Below are 20,403 nucleotides of genomic sequence, written 5' to 3'. Positions count from 1 at the left end.
AGTTCCAAGTCATGCTCTCACGGCTGGGGCCCAAAGGGAGACCACCCTGGATCTGACCTATAGCCCCCTCACTGCCTGATGTCCCTCTTCCACCATCTAACCCAGGGCAGCAGGAGGGGCTGGGAACCCCCAAGGGGCTGGGAGCTGGAGGTGAAGGAAGAGGGGAGGCCACCAATGCAGGACGCAGGACCAGTCTGCCTCTGTGGTGCTGGCCTCAGCCCTCCCCACCAGGTGCCAGGGAGCACCAGGGCCCAGTGCACATGCCAAATACCATCTCCTTCAAGAGCAGCCCTGAAGGGCACCCAACAGGTCATGCTGATGGGATGGATGGACACTGTTACAGAAAACATTCATTTAAGCAGGTGCGGTTCAGGCCCGAGGGGTCGAGGCTGCCCTAAGGTCACCTCAGTGAGGCAGGGGGTGTGGGTGGGGTGGGGGAGACCTGGTGGCTGGTGCCACAGGCTTAAAGCACAAAGTGTTGCCTGGGTGGAACTTCTGACCCAGAAAACAGGAGGTTCCTCTGCAACAAGAACCTAAGAGTGGTCAGGGGGCCTAACAGAGACCGGGTGCCTATTTGCACACAGAATCCCCCAAATCTGGAACCAACACCAGGACCCAGCAGCAGGGACAGCAAAGAGTCAGCACAGGCTGAGCAGATGGGCAGGGGGATTGGGGGGCTACCAGGTGAAGCAAGAGCCAGCCTCAGGGTGATGGGCAAGATACCACCCAGGAAGGCAGCTGCTCTCCCCTGAGACCATCCTGGTCTTGAGCTCTGAAGGTCTAGATGTGCCCACAGACACTGAGAGAACTGGGGAGAAAATGATGTGAATAGACAAGCCACCATTTTACAGGTGTCTGCTCTGCGCCCGACACTACACATCCTCCTCTCCTCTAATTCTCATGACCTTGTGCGGCAGGTGGCCATGCCCCAATTTAAAGAGGAAACACACTTCTGAGAGATGAACTGAGTTTCTGCAGATCACATAGGTGGTAAGTCAGACTTGAACCTGGATCTTCCTGAGTCCAGAATCTGTGCTTTTAACTCTTAGGCTGCAGGGCCCTGCTGCATGGAGGCAGCCCAGTGGGGACTCCGAGCTGACAGGCCAGGTGACGGAGTTATGCACGAGCCTGTTTACCTCCCTGCTGTCATCCCAGCACCTACACGGAAGTCTTAAGTGAACGTTCCTCCTAATCCTTGCCAGGCTGAAGGGATGATCCTCATTCTACTACAGTACAGAGCCAGGATACTAAAGGGAAAGTCAAGTAATAATTGAGGTCCCCCCAAAAGAGGAGACTGTCAAGAGAAAAGGCAAGGCTTGGTCATGCTCCTCAATCTTACAGGAAGCTTTTCTGTCTAGGGAAGCCTAGGGGTAGGCTAAGTTTCACAGCAGGAGCTGATGGGGTCCCCTCTGTGGGGATGGCCCAGAAGACCTGGGCAGCAGGGCTTGCCGTGCAGGACGGGGCTCGGCGAGTATCTTCACAATTCAGACTTGCAATGGATGAGTCCACAGGAGGGAATGACTGAGAGTGGATGTGTGTGGTGGCCGGTGGTGTTGGGGGTGCTGGAGCTGGAGATGAGGAGGCTGAAGAGGTTGGGATGGGGATGGGGAGGTGACACACTGGACGGGATGGAGTGGAGGTGACGGCAGTGGCAAGGCGTGGTGTGGCGAGAGGCACGGACAGCATTCTTACCTCTGATTGGTGAACCACCTGGCGAGGTAATTTGAATGCAAATAAGATCAGAGAGAAGCATTAGTACAAAAGGAAGGAAAGCCACACAAAGCCAAATCAGGTAAAATAAAACACAAGAAAAGACCTTAAATACATGGAGAAATTGAGGCCTGAGTTAGGCCGACGCGGACGATGTGTGAGCAAGCACCAGGCAGAGCCAGGCTGAGTGTGGGTGAAGCTGTGTCCCAGGTCACTGGCTCTGCTCTGGGGACGAGGAAGGGGCTCAGTGGGGCTGGGGGTGACGAGAATCAGGGAGGTGAGTCAGGACTCCTGCAGACCACACTGGCTGGGGCCAATGGAGGGGGAAGGTGAAGAAAAGAGGTAGCAACCCCACCCCACAGGGCCACCCAAATCCCACCGGTGGGTAAGATTCCAAAACAAAGCACTTACCAAAACAAAGCCTGGTGTTAAGGCAGACAGGACAGAGGCTAAAGGGAGGGCTTGCCATGGGCTACTAGCACACTGGGCCTCCCACAACATGCAGCCCAGCCCAGCCCAGCGGAAAGGGCGGCAGGACTCAGCAAACTCACAGCCCAGAGGCAGAGTCCTTAGACAGCCCACTCAACCCCGCTAAAAACTGGGGGACTACTGAACTTCCCCTCTTTGGCCTGGCTGGCTAGAGGCAGAGATCAGTGCCCAACCTTTGCCTGTCTGGCATCTCATAACCCTGAGGGTTGGTAACCCTGAGGGCCAGGCGCTCACCCTCTATATCCAGGCCTATTAGGAAATCTGAGCAGGTTTCATCCCCAACAGGTACCTTCTCTGAGGCTCAAGCCCCCTGTGCAACCACTGCCTCCCCCAGAGGAGTGAGGAGCCCGTAGATGGGCCCGGGTCCAGCTGTATTTACCCTGCCCTGCTGTTCGCTTCCTGCCCACATCTGGGGATTGGGAAGTGTGCAGAAAAACCAACGCCAATCCCTGTTTCAGGGGACTTGACAACAGCACCTAGAGGAATTCTTCATCTGTAAGTTCAAATGAGAAAACAGAGGCCGAGAGACATTCAGGGAACTACCCAAAGCCCAAGGTCACACCAGCTTCTAAGTCAAGCAGAAGGACTTGACAAGGTCCATCTAACTCATAGCCTGCCCACAGGATGAGGCTGCCAGTCCTGCAGATGCAGAAGCAGGGGAGAGGGCAAAGGCTGGGACCTGGGAGTGAGGGTTATGTGGGAAGAACCCACACAGTGATTCTCTCTCTCCAAGAGACCCTTTTGGGAGGTCCACAAGGTCAAAACTGTTTTCATAATACTAAGAAATTATTTGCTTTATGCACCTTCTCTCATGAACATAGAGCTTTTCAGAGGCTAATGACATGAGCCATCACAATTGACCTAACGCAGAAGTGGCTATGAAATCCAGAGGCTACATGACATGTGCCATCACAACTGACCTAACACAGAGGTGGTTACGAAATCCAGCTGCCTTCTACTAAGCCCCAAATCAAGAGATTCATAGTAAGGGTAAACCAATGTTGTCCCTCTTGGTAAATTTTTTTGTTTTAAAAAATATAATTATTTTTCCTTAAAAATGTTATTTATGCTAATATATCATGGGTTTTTATTATTTTAAAATAGATTAACAAATATTTTCAAATAATCTCAATCTTAAGACCTAATACGGCAAACATCAATAGAAATAACCCACACAACAGCTGGGCACAGAGGCTCACCCCTGTAATCCCAGCACTTTGGGAGGCCGAGGCGGGCGGATCACCTGAGGTCGGGAGTTCAAGACCAGCCTGACCAACGTGGAGAAACCCCGTCTCTACTAAAAATACAAAATTACCCAGTTGTGGTGAGTCATGCCTGTAATCCCAGCTACTCAGGAGGCTGAGGCAGGAGAATCGCTTGAACCTGGGAGGCAGAGGTTGTGGGCAGTCGAGATCGCACCACTGCCTGGGCAACAAGAGCACAACTCCATCTCAAAAAAAAAAAAAAGAAAAAAAAAGAACCCACACAAACAAGAGCTCTTTGAGGTTCTCTGATATTTACAAGCAGAGGTCCTGAGACCAAAAAGTTGATAATGCTGATCTCCTGTCATCCAAGTCAGGGCTTGGTGGGGGGTGGGAGCAGTGGATGTGGTCCAGGACTGGCACCCCTCACTCCTGGCCTCAGCTCTTCCAGAACCTAACCTGTTCTGAAAGAACCTAACAGTAATTTCCCCACCAAACAGAGAATCTGCCTTTTCCATTTCACAAGACGGGTGTGAGGGACTGAAGGGGCCCAGGAGTCAGCATCCCTAGGGGTGTACTCGTGCCCGAGAGGTGCCAGGGAACTCTGGGCCAAAAGGAAATTGTGAGTACACACTGGCAGTGTGCCCTCCTGGAAGGCCCCGCAGATGGTAAGGCAGAGTGGCGGGGGGGACGACAGGTTCTTCCAGCCAGAGCTGGGGCCAGCCAGCAGCGTGAGGGGCTGCAAGCCCTCTGTGTCCCACCCGTGAGCCTCCTCCTGCAGCCGAAGGCTGCATCTCTTCTTAAGACCCTCAGGTTTTGCCTCAGAGTGCTGGGGGTGGGGAAGAGACTGCTCTCTGGATGAGCACATGGACTCAGTGAGTTAGGCTGTCCTCTATGACAAAGGATGGCGGCTCATATGTTCAGGCCACAGCAGGAGCGCGGGAATCTCCTCAAGCCCTGTCCAGGCTCGGCACAACCTGCAGGCCAACAGCTCCTCTCAGGACCCAGCAGAGGCTCTAAGTCCCTGCTCACAACTCCATTTCCACTCTATAAGCTTGCTTCTGTTCCTCCTGGGCCTACCCCAGTCTCAAGTTCCAATTCTCCAGGAGGCGGTTTTGGCAGCATGTCACGTCACTACAGAGAAGAAAAGGCCTGCTGAGCAGAGCTCACATCTGGGCAGTGCATGCCGTCAGCTACCTCCTGTCTAGCTCCTGCTTGGGGGAGAGGGGGTCATGCCCTGGTTAGATGTGCTGTGGCTCAGGTCGCAGATGGTGGAAGACTTCTGGGCACTGGTCAGTGGGGGCCTGGGTTCTGGAGAATCTGGGAATGTGCAGCTCTGAAGCCCCAGCAGGGCCCAGTTGCTCCTCAGGGCCCCAGGTTTGCTACTGTGATAACAGGTCCTGGGGTGATCTCACAGGGGAGCTCCTAGGACGAGTCTTGATGCGTGACCCCAAGTGACTCCCTTAAATCAGCTGTGAAGTGGGCATGGTAATCACAGTCTGTCCTACTTCACAGGGCTGCAAGAGAATCCGCTGCAACAAAAGCGGGGAAAGCTCTGTTGTAAACTGTCGGTGATGCGTAAACCGTGAAGGTCCCTGTAAACAGCTGAGTGCTCACGGGCCTGAGTCCACTCCATGAAGGGTCGTCCCTGAAAAATGTGCATGGAATAGCCTCAGCACCCTTCTAAATGGTAATGGGATAAGGCCAGCAACAACTGAGGCCAACGATCCCAGGCCAGGTCAGGCAGGGAGGGGAGAGAGCCCAGTTATTACTGCAACGGTGGGATGGTAGAGGCCCCTTAGCTGCCACCTGGCTCCATCCCAGGAGCTGGACCCTAGGCCCATGACCCTGAGGTCACAACTTCCAGGTGGCAGAAAAAGAAACAAGGAAGTCTTCCTTGGACCTGGAAAGCAGGAGGAGGAGTGAACATTAGAGCAGATATTAGCCTACAGGGACAAGTGCCAAAGGTCAAGTTCATGAAATCATTCCCTTGACGAGGGCTCAGAGAAGACCTGTCCTACAGCTGAGCTCAGCAAGTGTGATCAGACCCAGGTCCTCCCTGCAAGGCCTAGCTGAGCAGAACTGGAGCCAGATGGTGACAATGTAAAGCAAGGTGAGGCCTGAGGAAGCAGCCAGAGGCTGGGCAGGGTGGAGGCTTTCAAGTGGAGCAGCCGGAAGGTGCACAGAGGGCCGGAGGTGGGCAAGGACCAAGGACAGGTCAGCACAGCTCAGTGTTAGGACGGTCGAGGGCATAGAAAGTAGAAAGAGCTCCATGAAGCCCTCACCAGAGGCCAGCCCACCAACTCAAGCTTTGACTGCTATTGACTCACTCACTGCTTACTGTAACTCCTTTTCAAACATGAGAAAACTAACACACGAAAAAGTTAAATAACCAACGCCAGAGAGCTGGTAAGTGGTGGAGCCAGGACCTGATGAGACACGGGCAGGCGAAGACTGAGAAGGGCCCCCCAAGCCTTGTTCAGGAGCGTCACTTGACCAGGTAGGCAAGGAGACACCACTGAGGTGGTGAGAGCACAGGAAGGATATGAGCAGCAAACCTGACCTGCAGGACGATGGATTCTCGGGAGGGCCTAGAGGCAGAGAAAGCAGCGTCTGGTGCCTAGGATAGGACTGATGCAGTAGAGGGGAGAAGGGGGCCAATTTGAGAGCCACAGGGGTGATACATTTGAGAGCTCTGAAAACAAACCAACTTGAGACCCATGCTCCTTAGGTTGGGGGGTGCCACTTACAGAAAGAGGGTATGGCTGTCTGGCAGGAAGGTCATACTCATCACTGGTCATCACTGGTCAGGGAGACCAGAAGGCAGGTTGATTTTTGGATCCAGAGCTCAGGTAAGAGGTTTGGGCTGGAAAGACTGAAGCTACAGTTGCAGGTGAGGAGATGGCAGTTGGAGCTTTAGGAGGGGTGAGCTCTTCCAGGGCAAGGCTGTGTCCATGGGGCAAGGGCAGGGCTCCCAGGCTCCTTGGTGGAAGGGAAGATGCTGCTGCAGGGAAGGGGTGCTAGGAAGAGGGAAGTCGCAAGAGATAGAGTCCTGGAAGGCTAGGGAAAATGGGAGTGTGGTTGGGAAGGAGGGAGGAATGTTAGCTGCTGCCGAGAGGACAAGGAGGATGGGGTCTGAGGGGCATCCAGTGGAGTGACAGGCAAGGAAGGGGTGGCCCAGGGCCGGGCACTCCAAGCACTATATAAATGCTAGCTGAACCAACGTGTGAGAGCCTTCCCAGAGCTGCTGCCAGACAAGTCCATGTGGTTCCATGGAGGGGCCCAGGCCTGCAGGGAGGAGTGTCTGGTTGCTTGGGGAGCCTGCCTGGGGGAACTCTGAGAAAACGCAGAGGAGCCGAACCGTGCCGGCCGCTGTGCTGCGCTGGGCAGCGGCCACAAACACTGCCGGCCGTTTGCTGCCTTGATTATGGCTGTTTTAATTAACTGCGCTACAGCTGCCTCCATCTTGTTGAGTTTTAATTAAATTAAATGAGCTAACACTTCGTGGGCTGTCTCAGGTGGCGGTGGCTGGGGCCAGAATCTTGCCCTGCTGGGAAGCTTGTCTCTCCCTCCTCCTGCAGGTCACCAAGGGGCTGTGAGCCTGGTGGGAATTGATGGGGAGGGGCTGGTATCCCAGGGAGTGGGAGGGCACCTCTGAAGCCTGCAGGCCCCTAAAAGGGGCAAGAGTCATGTCCTCCTTTTCAGCATTGACATCACAGCTGACAGGCAGCAGGGGCTCTGGCTGGCACTGGCCATCCTGCCCGAGGCCCACCATCCCATAGCTAGCAGGAGAGCTTCTGGAGCAAAGACTATTGGTCCAGGCTGTGCTGGCAGCAGATGCAGAATGCAGCCAAGCTGATTCTGAGCCTCTTTTCCCGCCTGCTCTGTTCCCACAAAAACTGAATCAATTATCCTGGCGGGAGCCTCACAGGCAGATCGATCAATGGGGCGACACCTCCTTCCTGCACGATGGCATCCTTGCTCCCAGGGCTCCGAGCTGGCTCAACAAAGACATCCAGAGGAGACAGGTGGCTCTGGTAGTCGAGGGACAACAGCAAGTCCCCTTAGTTCCAGGCCCCTAAGGTCCAGCCTTTTGAGGCCTGATGAATCAGGCACCTTTGGCCTCTTTTCCCAGCTAAGCCCTGCCATCTGAGGAAGCAAAGAGAAGCATCATCCAGGCCCTGTCTCAGGCCAGGGAGGAGGGTGAACATCCATAGAGCACCCGTGAAAAGTCCACCACATTGGTACGTCACATGTGCTGCGAGGGGCAGAACTGGCCCAAAGTCTGGAGTCTGACAATCCCAAGAAGGTAAAGGCACAGCCAACCATGAGCTCTATTCCCTGGGCCAGGCACACTTGCAGTAAGACCCAGCCCACCCCACTAGGTCCCCTCCGCTCAGCCCTGGAGGCGCCCAGGCCCAAGGGGGTAGGCTGTGCTGGGATCTGGCAAGAGGCCTGTTCTGAGGTCTGAATGGTCACTTGACCCCTGCCCTCTGCTCACCTGAACGCAGCTGCTTGATGCGCCCGTTGCTCGTGGCGGGGTCTACAGGAAGGAAGTCCTTGAACCAAGAAATCTCAGGGTCTGGATTTCCGCCTGCGGCGCATAGCATGGTGGCTGTTCGTGCCTTCTCCACCACCTTCAGCTGGGGCCCCATGTCGATGGAAGGGAACCCAGGGGGCAGCTGTTCCTCTGCAGACGAAGAGCAATGTGTGTATTAGGGCTGGCTCTGCCTGCCCCCTATAACCCCTCTGGGGGTAACTTCCCCAACTCCAGGTTGGCCAGGGCCCTCAAGACTCTCCTCCCCCATCCTTGACTTCTAAGCAAGAAGTGTACCCCAATTTGAGGAAACAGGGCCCTAAGTCTCTTTGGCAGGGCAGAGGCTGCAGTGGGGCCCACCCCTGCCCCTGTCAGGGAGTTTCCAGGTCTGAGAGGCAATGCCTCAGACTGAAGGCGTCAGCACTTATCTCTCCAGGCCCTGAGAAGAACGAGAATCGATGCTCTGCTGGTCACAGCAGAAAGCATTGTATGGATGCTGGGCTGCAGGGGGTGGGGGCTAGTGGGGAGCTCATGCAGCATCCAACAGCCACAGCTCAGCCTGAAGGCCTCTGTGCTGTCCAGCCCCCTCTCCCCTGTCCACACACACAGTGTTCCCTCCATCTGGCCTTCAGCTCTATCACATGGCAGGGCCCCAGGTCACTGCCTGGTCTCTAGCCCTGACCCTGGGCACCCAGCCCCACCAATGATCCCCTTCTAACTCTGATCCTGACCTTGACCTATTCTCTACTGCAGCCTTGACCTTGAGCTTTCTCTCTCACTCAGTCCTGACCCTGGGAGTCACAGTCAGGGCTGCGGACCATGCCCGAGCATGTGGAGGCACAGGAGATAAAAAAGCTCTAAAGACACCAAAAGTTGGTGGGGATGGGGAAAACTCCCTCCTGGCTGCCTTCTCCCAGCTTGCTAGGGGTTGACGGTACACAGAGGAGTCACTGGCATGGAGTAAGAGGAACAGATGTCAGCAGCAAACCCACTCCCACCGCACATGGGCTCCCATATCAGCCCCGAGGGGCTGTAGGGCAAGGCTATCCACTCTCCAGCCCTTGGAAGCACAAGTCCAGGACAGGCTCAGGACTAGTATAGGCCAAATGGGACTCCCACCTTCACCACAAACTAGCTTTAGGGCCTGGTATGTTACTCATTCTGTGTCTGCTTTCATTTGTACACGGGGTTCAAGTGCCCACCTCGTAAGGCCATTGTGAGGTCTGTATCTGATCGTGCATGCAAGGTGTTGCAGAGCATCTGATGCAGAATTCACTCCCAGTGAATATTAGCTGGTGTAACTAGTAAGGGCTGAGCCACTGGGGCAGACAGGTACTGAGACTAGAGTCAGAAGCTCCTAGGCTGGTGAGAGGCCCTTCCCACTAGGACCAAACCACCAAGCGTTTTCAAGGCCTCAGCAGAGCGTCTCTCCCATTGTGGATGCCAGGCACACGCAATGTGGGGCAAGGGGAATGCGTGTCCTTTGTCTGTCTCCTGGGGAAGAGGGGGAGCTGGGCTCATGGTGGGGGAGACCAGCACCACTCTGTACCTCCCTTCTACAAGCCCAGCACAAGATGAGTGTGTGGGAACATGTGCCAAGGGAAGTCAGGCCTCTATGCCAGAGTAAAGGCACATGGCACCCTCAGACGTGAAGGTAAAGGCTGGCAGAAACCAGCTCGCCCTGGAGCCTCTTGGAGACCCGGGGGGGAGCGATTGGGAGGGGGGTAGAAGAGGGAGTTGGAGGAGCCCCAACAGGCAGGAGCAAGATACCTATATATCTGCTGCCAGACCCCAGGGGATGCTTCCCAAGGCTCCAGTTGCCAGGGGCATCCCAAAGGGACTGTGGCCCATGAGGAGCAGAGGTCTCAGGCTAGGGAGCAGCAGGATTCCCAGGACGGCCTTGCCACCCCATCCTTTCCTGGGACCTGGCTGCACGTTTCCCCACCTGCAGCCCTAGAAGTTCTGGATATAAACCCAGTGTCTCCTTGGCTGTAAATATGATCCCACAGCACCCTTTCAGCTTTGATTTTTAAAAGTAAAATGTTCAATAGTGGCAAGAGAAGGGAAGGAGGACAGAAATGAAGAGGACTGAACCTCCTTTGGCCCAGCTGCTGCTTGCTTCCATAGGAAGGCCTGAGGGGGACCAGAGGTGCAGGGTTCACCTCCCCAATACCTGGGGACACTCACGGCTGCTAGGGCCATCCTAGGTGCCCTCCAGAGCACCAGTCTAGTTCTTCCAAGACCTCATTCCTACCTGCTCAGTTCATGGGGAGGACATGGCCACGGCCTGCCAGAGTCAGGGCCCAGGAGTCAGGTGGCCTTCATCTCCACCCGCAGACAGGAAAGGGAAGGGAAGTACAAATGTGTGCAGCCTCGTGTCTTGGAATCTACTCCGAATTCTTTACACGGGGAAGGTCTTTGGGATTTATGCCAAATTAAGGACAATTAATTTTCCTCCCTCAATTATCACGCCCTCAGTGGCTCTGTCCTTGGCTCAGATCATCCCTCAGGCACTGCCTCCAGAGCCTAAAACCAGAATGTGTGGCGAGCTGTCCATAAAACAGCAGGACCCAAAAGCCAGTCCCCTGTGCCAACTAGGCTTCCAGGCAGCATGCAGAAAGCTGCCACTCTGCCACCTGGGAAGGGAAGTGGGTCTTACAGGAGGGCTCCAGCCCCTCAGGAGCGACTCACTGCTGCCTCTTCCTTCTCTCCCATCCAGGCGCATCTGAACATTCAAATCACCCAAGTACAGCAGCCCCTTCCTGATGCCCACCATGCGCCTGGCCCGGCTGAGCCACTGGGCATCCTGGTGTAAACTGACCTACCAGCCAGACTGACACAGTTACCACCTTCCCCCACAGGCACCCGCAGGAGCTGGGTCTGATGCAGCCTCAACACTCAGGTTGAGGACCTGGGCAACTCCTCAGCTGATGTCACATGATCACTCCAAACCCATCAACAACTGGGAACACTGAGACCCAGGTATGAGGGACAGTAAGATCTATGGAGCATTTACTAGGTTCCAGGTACTACGTTAAAATGCTTTACTAAATGACTTAAATCTTTACCAAACCCTTATGAGGTATATAGGCAACCAGGGGCTTAGAGAGATCTAGACATCTAAACACCTGCCCAAGGTCACATAGCTAAATCGGAGGTGGGGCTGGGAGGAGACCGGGTGGTAGGCCCCCAGCTCCAGCACTCTAGGCATGAACACCCTGAGAGTGAGGGGCCCGGCAGCCCTCCCCCACACCACGCCTCGGCTCGGCTCCACTGCAGAGCCCCGCACAGCGCCGCGGCGTTTGTGTTTACCGCAAAGCGAACCCCAGGGTCCCCCACGCGTGGACACTTGCAGGCACGCACCCACGTTCCAACCCGGGGATGCACCAGTCACGCCGAGTCCCCTCAAATCGCATCCTGTTGGCGCGGAGGGGAGGAAGGGCCCCTCCCCGCTCCAGACCAGCCGGTAGCCATGGCGACGGCGGAGCGGCGGGTGCCTCGGCTGAAGGGCTGCGTGTGCCCGAGTCCGTGCAGGCGCGCGCGTCGGCTGTCCGTCCCGGCACCGCCCTTCCCGCCCCCGCCTGGGTGGAGCCTCCGCGCCCCTTCCCAGGCCCCGGCTCCCCAGCTCCAGGGAATCCACCCACTAGGCTTTCCTGCTTCACCAACACGGCCCTTCCCTCTACCCGCAACCGGGTACCCCGCACAGTGCGGGGAGGAGCCATCTGCCTCCGCAGCCTCAGCGCCGGGGGCGTCCGCAATACGCATCTCAGGCCATCGCCTGATAAGAGGGTCCCCTGGATGGAAGCAGAAGCCCATGGGGACTTTTGGGGCCTGCAGAGGTACGCAGGAGCCCGACTCCCCACACCATTTGCGGATTATACCTGCATGCGTAGGCAGCATGCACACACATTCCCTAGGGTCTCCCCGGCTCGCGCAGATCTGTGTGCAAGGTGGGGAGTGTGCACGTGTGTGTGAATGCCTCCTGCACCTAACAGAGCTGGCCTTTAGCCACTGCAGCAATGAGACCTGTCCCCTTCTGTGAAGAGGTTTGGTTGCCCCATGGGCAGAAGACGATGACAAACCCTCGCGGGGGGAGGGTCGGGATCGATGGTGGGAATCTAAGGTTCAGAAGTGGGTGAGAGCTTGGCTAACCTCCCGAACAGCAGTGTTGGAGCTGATCGGTTTGACTCCACAGCTCACTTGCTATCTTGGTGGCTTCCTGGAGGAGGGAGATTCAAGAACACGAAACACATGAGCATGGGAGACAGAAAGCTTTCCAGGGAGGAGGGGAAAACTGCCTTTGTAAAGGCTGTTGGCGGGGAGGGTGGTGAGATGACAGTACCAAAGCGAGTCTAGTGGGAGCTGGGGCATGTGTTAGGGTCCTGACAGATGAGCCTAAGATGGGGGTGGAGGCTGCTGAGGCCCCCTACAAAGTACACACAGGTCTCTTTGTCCAGCTCAGCCTTGGATGCCTGAGGGGGAGTCTCTGGGCCAGAGGGAGGGGCTGCACCAGGGAAGCTGACAGATGGAGACGCCTTGCAGGGTCCCGGGGCAGGCAGCACCGTCTGTCAGTATGACCTTCTCACCCGTGTTTACCCAGCTTCGTGGCGTCTCCGTGCAAACGCAGGCACACACCCACACACACAGACACAGGCTCCCTGGGGTGGTACCGTCTGTGAGCCTGACTGCCTCCCCTAAGCTTGAGTGTTGGGCCTGGCCTCACCCTGCCTCTCAACACACAGACACCGTAGAAACATGCACAGCCAGGAACCCACAGAAATATACATGGAGAAACAGACAGGTGTAAAAATAGAAACCTACATGTGCATGTGGAGGGGCACCTGCAGTGACAAGCACCTGTGGAAACAGACACATGCAAGCAGATCCAGAGGCGGTGCACACAGAGACACGCAAACACACATGTGGAGACATGCAGAGCCAGACGCACCTATGCCAAGACACATGCGCCTGGAGACACATGCAGGGATGAGACACATGAGGGAACCTCATAGGTGGCAGGAGTGCTGGCTCCCCCTGCCCTCCAGCCTCTTCACAGAAGCCAAGGCCACCTCCAGCAGCTCCATCCTCAGCAGGGCCAGGGCCAGATGCCCCCCAAAAGTCGAAGGCTGCCAGATCTGCATGCTCCCACACTCTCCCAGAGAGCCCAGCCCCACCCCCAGGCTTCCAGGCAGTAAGGGGGGCCTGGGGAGCCTTGGGCCCATCTCCTTTTGCAGCTTTGAGTCTCGATTTTCAGCTGTTTTTCCAAGAGCAAACTCCCACCTCTTCCAGCACTCGGATTTCATCAAACTTGGCATCTTAAAAGCCTGTTTTGTTTTTCAATCTGAGCTGTTTGGGGCCTGTTGGCAGGCGCGGCCTCCCCCTCCCAGTCCTATCCCCCCTTCCTCAGGTTTCCCTGGCACCCCACATCACCCTACTCAACCTGGTTGAGGCCTCCCCACCACATGAACCCAGGGGCCATCCCCTGTGCATACACCTAACCCACACTGCAGTTCCAGACTCTGGTCCACACTGGACTCTCCTTCAGTGGCTCCCCAACCTCAGTCCTACTCCAGGGAGACTCTTGTCATCCATTCATTCCCTAGGTTCAGGCCCTACTTCCAATCACTCTAGACTGATAGCCTCCTTTTCACTTCTCAGCCCTGTGGACCGGCTGCACCCTGCTGTCTCCCGACACCAAGGCCAACAATGGCTCCACCGAACTAACTGCTAAGGACACATGCTGGGCCTCTCAGCAGCACCCGCCCTGCTGACCACTCCTCCTTCACACACTTTTTTCTCTTGATCTTCTTGGCCTCACACAGTCCTGGTTTCCCTCCAGCCTCTCAGGAACCTCCTCCGAACATGAAGATTCAGTTCCTGGGGCTCCTTCTGTCCTGGCTCTGGCTCCCTGAGATTTGCTATTTCTCAGCCTGCAAGATTCCAATTCCAGATGTCCCCTGGAGTGCCAGGCAAATGTGTATGAGGCCTCTTCGACACCTCCCCTGGATGCCTGCGCATACCTGGCTCAACAGATTTCTAACTGGACTCACCAACTTGCCTCCTCAAACCTGGTCCTCCTCCAGTACATGAATCTTAGAAATGGCACCCCCACCTACCCAGCCCCAGAGCCAGGAACCTGGAGCCTTGCACCTCCCCAATCCTGCAGGTAGCCAGGCAGGCCTCTACTCTTTTTAATCTTCTTTTTTTTTTTTTTTTTTTGAGATGGAGTCTTGCTTGGTCGCCTAGGCTGGAGTGCAGTGGTGCCATCTCATCTCACTGCAACCTCTGCCTCCCAGGTTCAAGCAATTCTTATGCCTCAGCCTCCAGAGTAGCTGGGATTACAGGCTCCCGCCACCACACCAAGCTAATTTTTACAGTTTTAGTAGAGATGGGGTTTCACCATGTTGGCCAGGCTGGTCTTGAACTCCTGACCTCAAGTGATCTGCCCACCTTGGCCATCCAAGGTGCTGGGATTATAGGCATGAGCCACCGTGCCCAGCCTCCTTCTAACCTTCTAGTGATCTGTTCCCCTATCTTCCCCTACCCATACCCAGATTTGCGCCAATGCCATCTCTCACCTGGACTGCAACAACCTGTCATTGGTTTCCTTCCAGCCCCAACTATGCACCCACACAGACCTTTCTGAAGCTTAAGTTTAATCATGTCATACCTCTGATTAAAATTTGGCCAGGAGCGGTGCCTCATGCCTGTAATCCCAGCACTCTGGGAGGCCAAAACGGGCGAATCACTTGAGGTCAGGAGTTCAAGACCAGCCTGGCCAACATGTTTCGTGAAACCCCATCTCTACTAAGAATACAAAAAATTAGCCGGGGGTGGTGGCGCATGCCTGTAATCCCAAGCTATTTGGGAGGCTGAGACATGAGAATCACTTGAACCCAGGAGGCGGAGGTTGCAGTGAGCCGAGATCACACCACTGCACTCCAGCCTGGGTGACAGAGCGAGACTCCATCTCAAAAAAAAAAGTCCTCTCAGGGCCAGGCGCGGTGGCTCACGCCTATAATCCCAGCACTTTGGGAGGCTGAGGTGGGTGGATCACAAGGTCAGGAGATCGAGACCATCCTGGCTAACACGGTGAAACCCCATCTCTACTAAAAATAACAAAAAAATTAGCCAGGTGTGCTGGCACATGCCGGTAGTTCCAGGTGCTCGGAAGGCTGAGGCAGAAGAATTGTGTGAACTCGGGAGGCAGAGGTTGCAGTGAGCTGAGATTGCAGTGAGCCAAGATGACACCAATGCACTCCAGAGCGGGCGCCAGAGCGAGACTCTGCCTCAAAAAAAAAAAAAAAAAAAAAAGTCCTGTCTCCCCAGCAAGCAAACCAGTGGGAGGGAGCACCTTACCAAGGATGGAGAACGTGCACGCACAGGGCATTTGGGCATTTAAACCTCCATCTTGGTGAGGCTGTTCCCAGAGCCACTGGCTCCACTGTGGTCATGAGGCTAGGGAACACGCACAGTAGGCCTTGCAAGTACCCATGACTATAGGGACAGGGGGTCAGGCTGGGCACAGGGGAAGTGCCCAGTGTCCACGGCTAACAGGAGAGGCAGGGGTACCACCTCCTAAACAGGAGCACCCATTCAGAAGGGAGTCCACTTGGGCACTTGAAGGCAGATCACAGTTAATAAAAACAGGAGAGTCCAGGTACCAAGAAACCCAGGGTCTGACCTTTAAGGCCCTCCCGGCAGTGCCTACTTACTTAATACCTCTCCCATCCCCATGCCTGGGGTCTAGAACCTCCAGGAAATGGTTGTAGAACCTCATGTCTGCGTGGATCTGAAATCTACTATGGTCATGGGGGTGGAAGGAGAGGTCACAGAGGACCACAGCAGCTGGACCAGGGGTATATAGGTCATCCCTCAGTTGCTAAGGGAGGGGTAGAAGCTGGCTTGGGTTCCAGGTTCTGGGGCCATTTCTATATCCTCTGTGCCAGAAATCAGGTAGGTGACAGGCCCAGCTTCTGCCAAAGCAGACTGTTACCCCAGACACACATGTAGACAATAGAAAGGGATCACATCTTGCCCCTTGGGAAGCCATCTTGTGCCTGCAATAGCCCTTTACCCAAACTCCCCAGCCATCAAAGTCAGGCCTGGGCCAAGTCATTCCACCATGGGTGGGAGGAATATACAGGTTTGGAGCAGGGCAGGAGGTAGAGCAGGGAGAGAGACTCCTTGAGGAAACACACATGCACCCATCTTGTAAATGTAAGCTCCCACGCCAGCTCTGCTCCAGTTCCAGCCCAGCCCAGGATACCTCAGGACGGGGTCAAACGTCTGTCATTGGCCCTCTGTCTCTAGAGCTGTTTCCAAAAGGACTGTGCTGGGGAGTGGTCAGGGGGTATTTTAAGAGGTCCTTCATCATCCTCCGAGCCCCAAAGCCAGCCAGGTCAGAGCTCCTGCAGAACCCAGAGGTCCAAGCTCAGTACAGCACTGATTTGCCTCCACCCTGGTCACTACTTCATGTGCCTGACAGCCCTTCCCCAGGGCCTGCTCCAAGGTTGGCAACACCAGGCACTCCATCCAGACACCTGGATTCCCTGGCCCGCATGGCATGGGTAGTATGGTCCTGGCCGGTGGGCACACTGAGGCCAGGTGGGAACAGACAGAAGGGATTATGGGCTTGGTGGGGTAGGAGAGGGAGAGGAAAGTGTCCCAAGACCTCCTGCAGGCAGGCCTGGGCAGGATCCCTATCTGGTGCACTCCACCTCCTCGCCTGGCTACAGAGGAGATGCTGAGGGACCACCGCAGGTGCTGAGAACAGCTCAGCCAGACCATTCTGGCCACATCCAACTCTGTCCAGCTTCCTGGCTGACCAACAGCTCCAAACAGGGATCCTGCAGGGTCCCAGAGACAACGAGCCCAGACACAGCATCTCTGACCTCCTGCCAGTGCCAGACTGACCCCACCACACTTCAGTGCAGGCTGCCTGCTGCCCACTCCTGCTGCTGCCCAAACAGCTTGTAAGGCACACACCACCTGCTGTCCACTCCCACCCCCTACGCTGCCCGAGGCACACCTATACACACAGCCTGCTGCACGTCACCTGCTATCCACATGGCACACACACTGCCTGCTGCACACCACCTGCTGTACACACCACACACATGCACATTGTCTGACATCCACACATACACTATGTGCTGCATGTACAGGCACACAGTCTGCTGTACACCACCTGCTGTACACACCACACACATGCACAAGCATTGACATCCACACACATACACTATGTGCTGCATGTACAAGCACACAGTCTGCTGCACACCACCTGCTGTACACACCACCTGCTGTACACACCACCTGCTGTACACACCACACACAGCCTGCTGCACATACTGCCTGTTGTGCATGTACACACACACACAGCCTGCTGCACACACATACACTGCCTGATGTATACACACATAGCCTGCTGCACACCACCTGCTGTACACACCAGCCTACTGCACGCACACACACGCACTGCCCACTGCATACCACCTATTGTACACACAAGCACACACACACACTGCCTGCTGCACACCACCTGATGTACATGCCATGCACACTGCTTGCTGTACACTCCTGCAAACTACCCACTGCACGCACACGCACACACACACACACACACAGCCTGCTACACACCACCTGCTGGACACACACACATCAACATACTGCCTGCTGCACACCACCTGCTGCACACCCCACAAACTGCTCACTGCACATAAACACGCACACACACACCACACACTGTCTGATAAAGACACTGCCTGCTGCACACCACCTGCTGTACACACACACACACAGAGCCTGATACATACACACAGCCTGCTGCACACCACCTGCTGTGCACCAAACTACTCGCTGCATGCTGCACATAAACACACACCATATACTGCCTGATACATACACACACACTGCCTGCTGCACACACACACACAGAGCGTGACACACACTGCCTGCTGCACACCACCTGCTGTACACACACACACTGCCTGCTGCACACCACCTGCTGTACACACACACGCTGCCTGCTGCACACCACCTGCTATACGCACACAGTGTGATACACACAGCCTGCTGCACACCACCTGCTGTACACACACACGCTGCCTGCTGCACACCACCTGCTGTACACACACACGCTGCCTGCTGCACACCACCTGCTGTACACACACACGCTGCCTGCTGCACAAACACGGCCTACTGCACAACACCTGTTGCACACCCTTGCTGCACATAAACACGCATACACTGCCTGATATAAACACAGGTAGCCTGCCGCACAGCACACTGCACGCATATACTGCCTGATACACACAAATACACACACTGCCTACTGCCTCCACCGCCTGATGCATATCCCTTGTATATACATAGCCCATAAGGTACTCACTACCTGCTTACATACCACACCCACGCACTGCCTGATGCACACAAGCACTGTGTGCTGCACACACTGCCCATAAAGCACGCAGTACCTCCTGCACACACTGCCCCTTCCCCACTGCCTGAAGCTCACATGTGCACCGACTACTGCACACCCCGTTCTGTGCACACAGCTTGCAAGGCAGCACCCCTGCTGTATACACTGCACCACACACTTCACACACACACTGCCTTAATCATGGAACACAGGGCACCCACACCACACACAGAGTGCACGCTATCTGCCCTATCAATGAACCCAAGACAAACAATGCTACCTGTACTCAGACCCCAAGACAAACTAGCTACCTTGGAGCTAGGCCCCCCCCCCCCCAGGACAAGTCCAAAACAGCTCATCTCTCCTCCACAGTCTCTTTCTTCTCCCCGCCTCCTTGTCCCTCCCAGAACCTACCCAAAGTCATCAGTGCCCTCCCCACACCACTAAATGTCTGGTGGCCTCCTGGGCTTTCCCAGCCAGTCCTTCCAGGCCTGAAACCCGTGGCCCCAGGTGAATCCATGACTTACAGACTGAGCTCCAAGACCTTCACTGCCCCCCATCCTCCTGGGGGAAAGGCCAGGAATCCAGGCCTGCCTCCCTCCCCTCCCCCAGGGCTCCCCCTCCCTGGTGAGGGAAAATGTCAGATTCCCTGTCTCAGTGGCGGCAGCGGGCGGGCGGGTTGGAGGGGGAGTGATTCAGCCGCCGCCTCAAGAGTGCGGAGCGAGAAGAGCTTTTCCTGCCATTACCCGGCGAGGGAGAGGCTGGCACGCTAATGGCTTCAATTACCACTCAGACAGGAACGCTGGGCGGCGGGCCCCACGCTCATCACAGCCAGGACAGGCTCACCCCGGCCAGCTTGTGCTGGGCACCCCCACCTCATACGCAGCCCTGGCAGGGGTGTCGAGGGGAGGCCACACTGGGAATGACAATCCTGCTCAGAAGCGGGGTGCAAAGGGCACAGCTATGGGGGATAAATGGGGGGCACTCCCACAGGCTGTGGTGGGAGTGGCCCTGGAGCCAGAGCAGTTGGGCCTGGTGTGACATGAGGCAAAGGCAGAGGCCACAGAACAGACTGCAGGCCTGGACTCCTTTTTGGGGGCACATTGATCTTCACCTGAGCCATTTCACTCCAGACAGCCCTCAGCCACTCTCCAAGGAGCCCAGCTCACAGGCAGAGCAGTATGCAACTCAGGAGGGGGGCTGGACTCTTACTTCTCAGATCCCAACCAGCTCCATCCCCTCCCCAGCCCTCCTCGGACCCTGTGGTGGCCTCCCAAGAATGGCCCTGGCTCCTGCCGGCCCCACCCCAGAGTTCCAGTCTAGCCATCCTTTCACTCAGTTCCTGCAGGCACCCAGCTTGGGGAGGGGTAGGGTGAGGCGGGGCGGGGGGCGGGTATTCACCCTCTGGCTCTCCCCCAGCACGCCTTTCTGTCAAGCCCAATGCTGGTCAAGGTTACACAGACCAACAGGGTAAGTCAGCATTTTGTCTTCCTGGTGCTGTGTTTCAGAAGCAGGAGGGGCTCACTCAGGCCCACAGCTCCACACCCTTCCCCGGAACATGGACAGGGTCTGGGTACTTGCACCACACTCTCCCCAGCCTCATCAGACACGTCTCACACCCCAGAAGCACAAACACATACTGCCCGCCCCGGTAAAGAAACCAAACAGAGACACCTCCTGCAGAGACACCTCTTGCCAGTCCCTTTTTTTTTTTTTTTTTTTTTTGAGATAGAGTCTCCCGTCGCCCAGGCTGGAGAGCAGTGGTGCAATCTCAGCTCACTGCAACCTCCTCCTCCTGGGTTCAAGCAATTCTCCTGCCTCAGCCTCCCAAGTAGCTGGGACTACAGGCGTGCACCACCACGCCCAGTTAATTTTGTATTTTTTGGTAGAGATGGGGTTTTGCCATGTTGGCCAGGCTGGTCTCGAACTCCTGACCTCAAGTGATGTGCAGGCCTCTGCCTCTCAAAGTGCTGGGATTACAGGCGTGAGCCACCACACCCAGCCCCTGCTGTCAGTCTGAGTCAGTTCTCCTCACCCCAGGCCTG

At 55.9% G+C, this 20,403-nt stretch overlaps 1 protein-coding gene across 1 annotated transcript in view; it reads right to left on the bottom strand.

Annotated features, from left to right (window-relative positions):
* PTPRF (protein tyrosine phosphatase, receptor type, F) overlaps positions 1 to 20,403 on the bottom strand; it is a 98,041-nt gene that overhangs the window by 46,158 nt on the left and 31,480 nt on the right. The window contains exon 7 of the mRNA XM_011945555.1: positions 7,903 to 8,091. Within this exon, the coding sequence (XP_011800945.1) occupies positions 7,903 to 8,091 (189 nt within the window). The remainder of the gene's footprint in view (positions 1 to 7,902; positions 8,092 to 20,403) is intronic.

The sequence above is a fragment of the Colobus angolensis genome, unplaced genomic scaffold (assembly GCF_000951035.1).
Source record: "Colobus angolensis palliatus isolate OR3802 unplaced genomic scaffold, Cang.pa_1.0 Scaffold106, whole genome shotgun sequence".
NCBI lineage: Eukaryota > Metazoa > Chordata > Mammalia > Primates > Cercopithecidae > Colobus > Colobus angolensis.
Note: the sequence above shows the minus strand (reverse complement) of the source record. Positions and strands in the feature narration are given on the sequence as shown.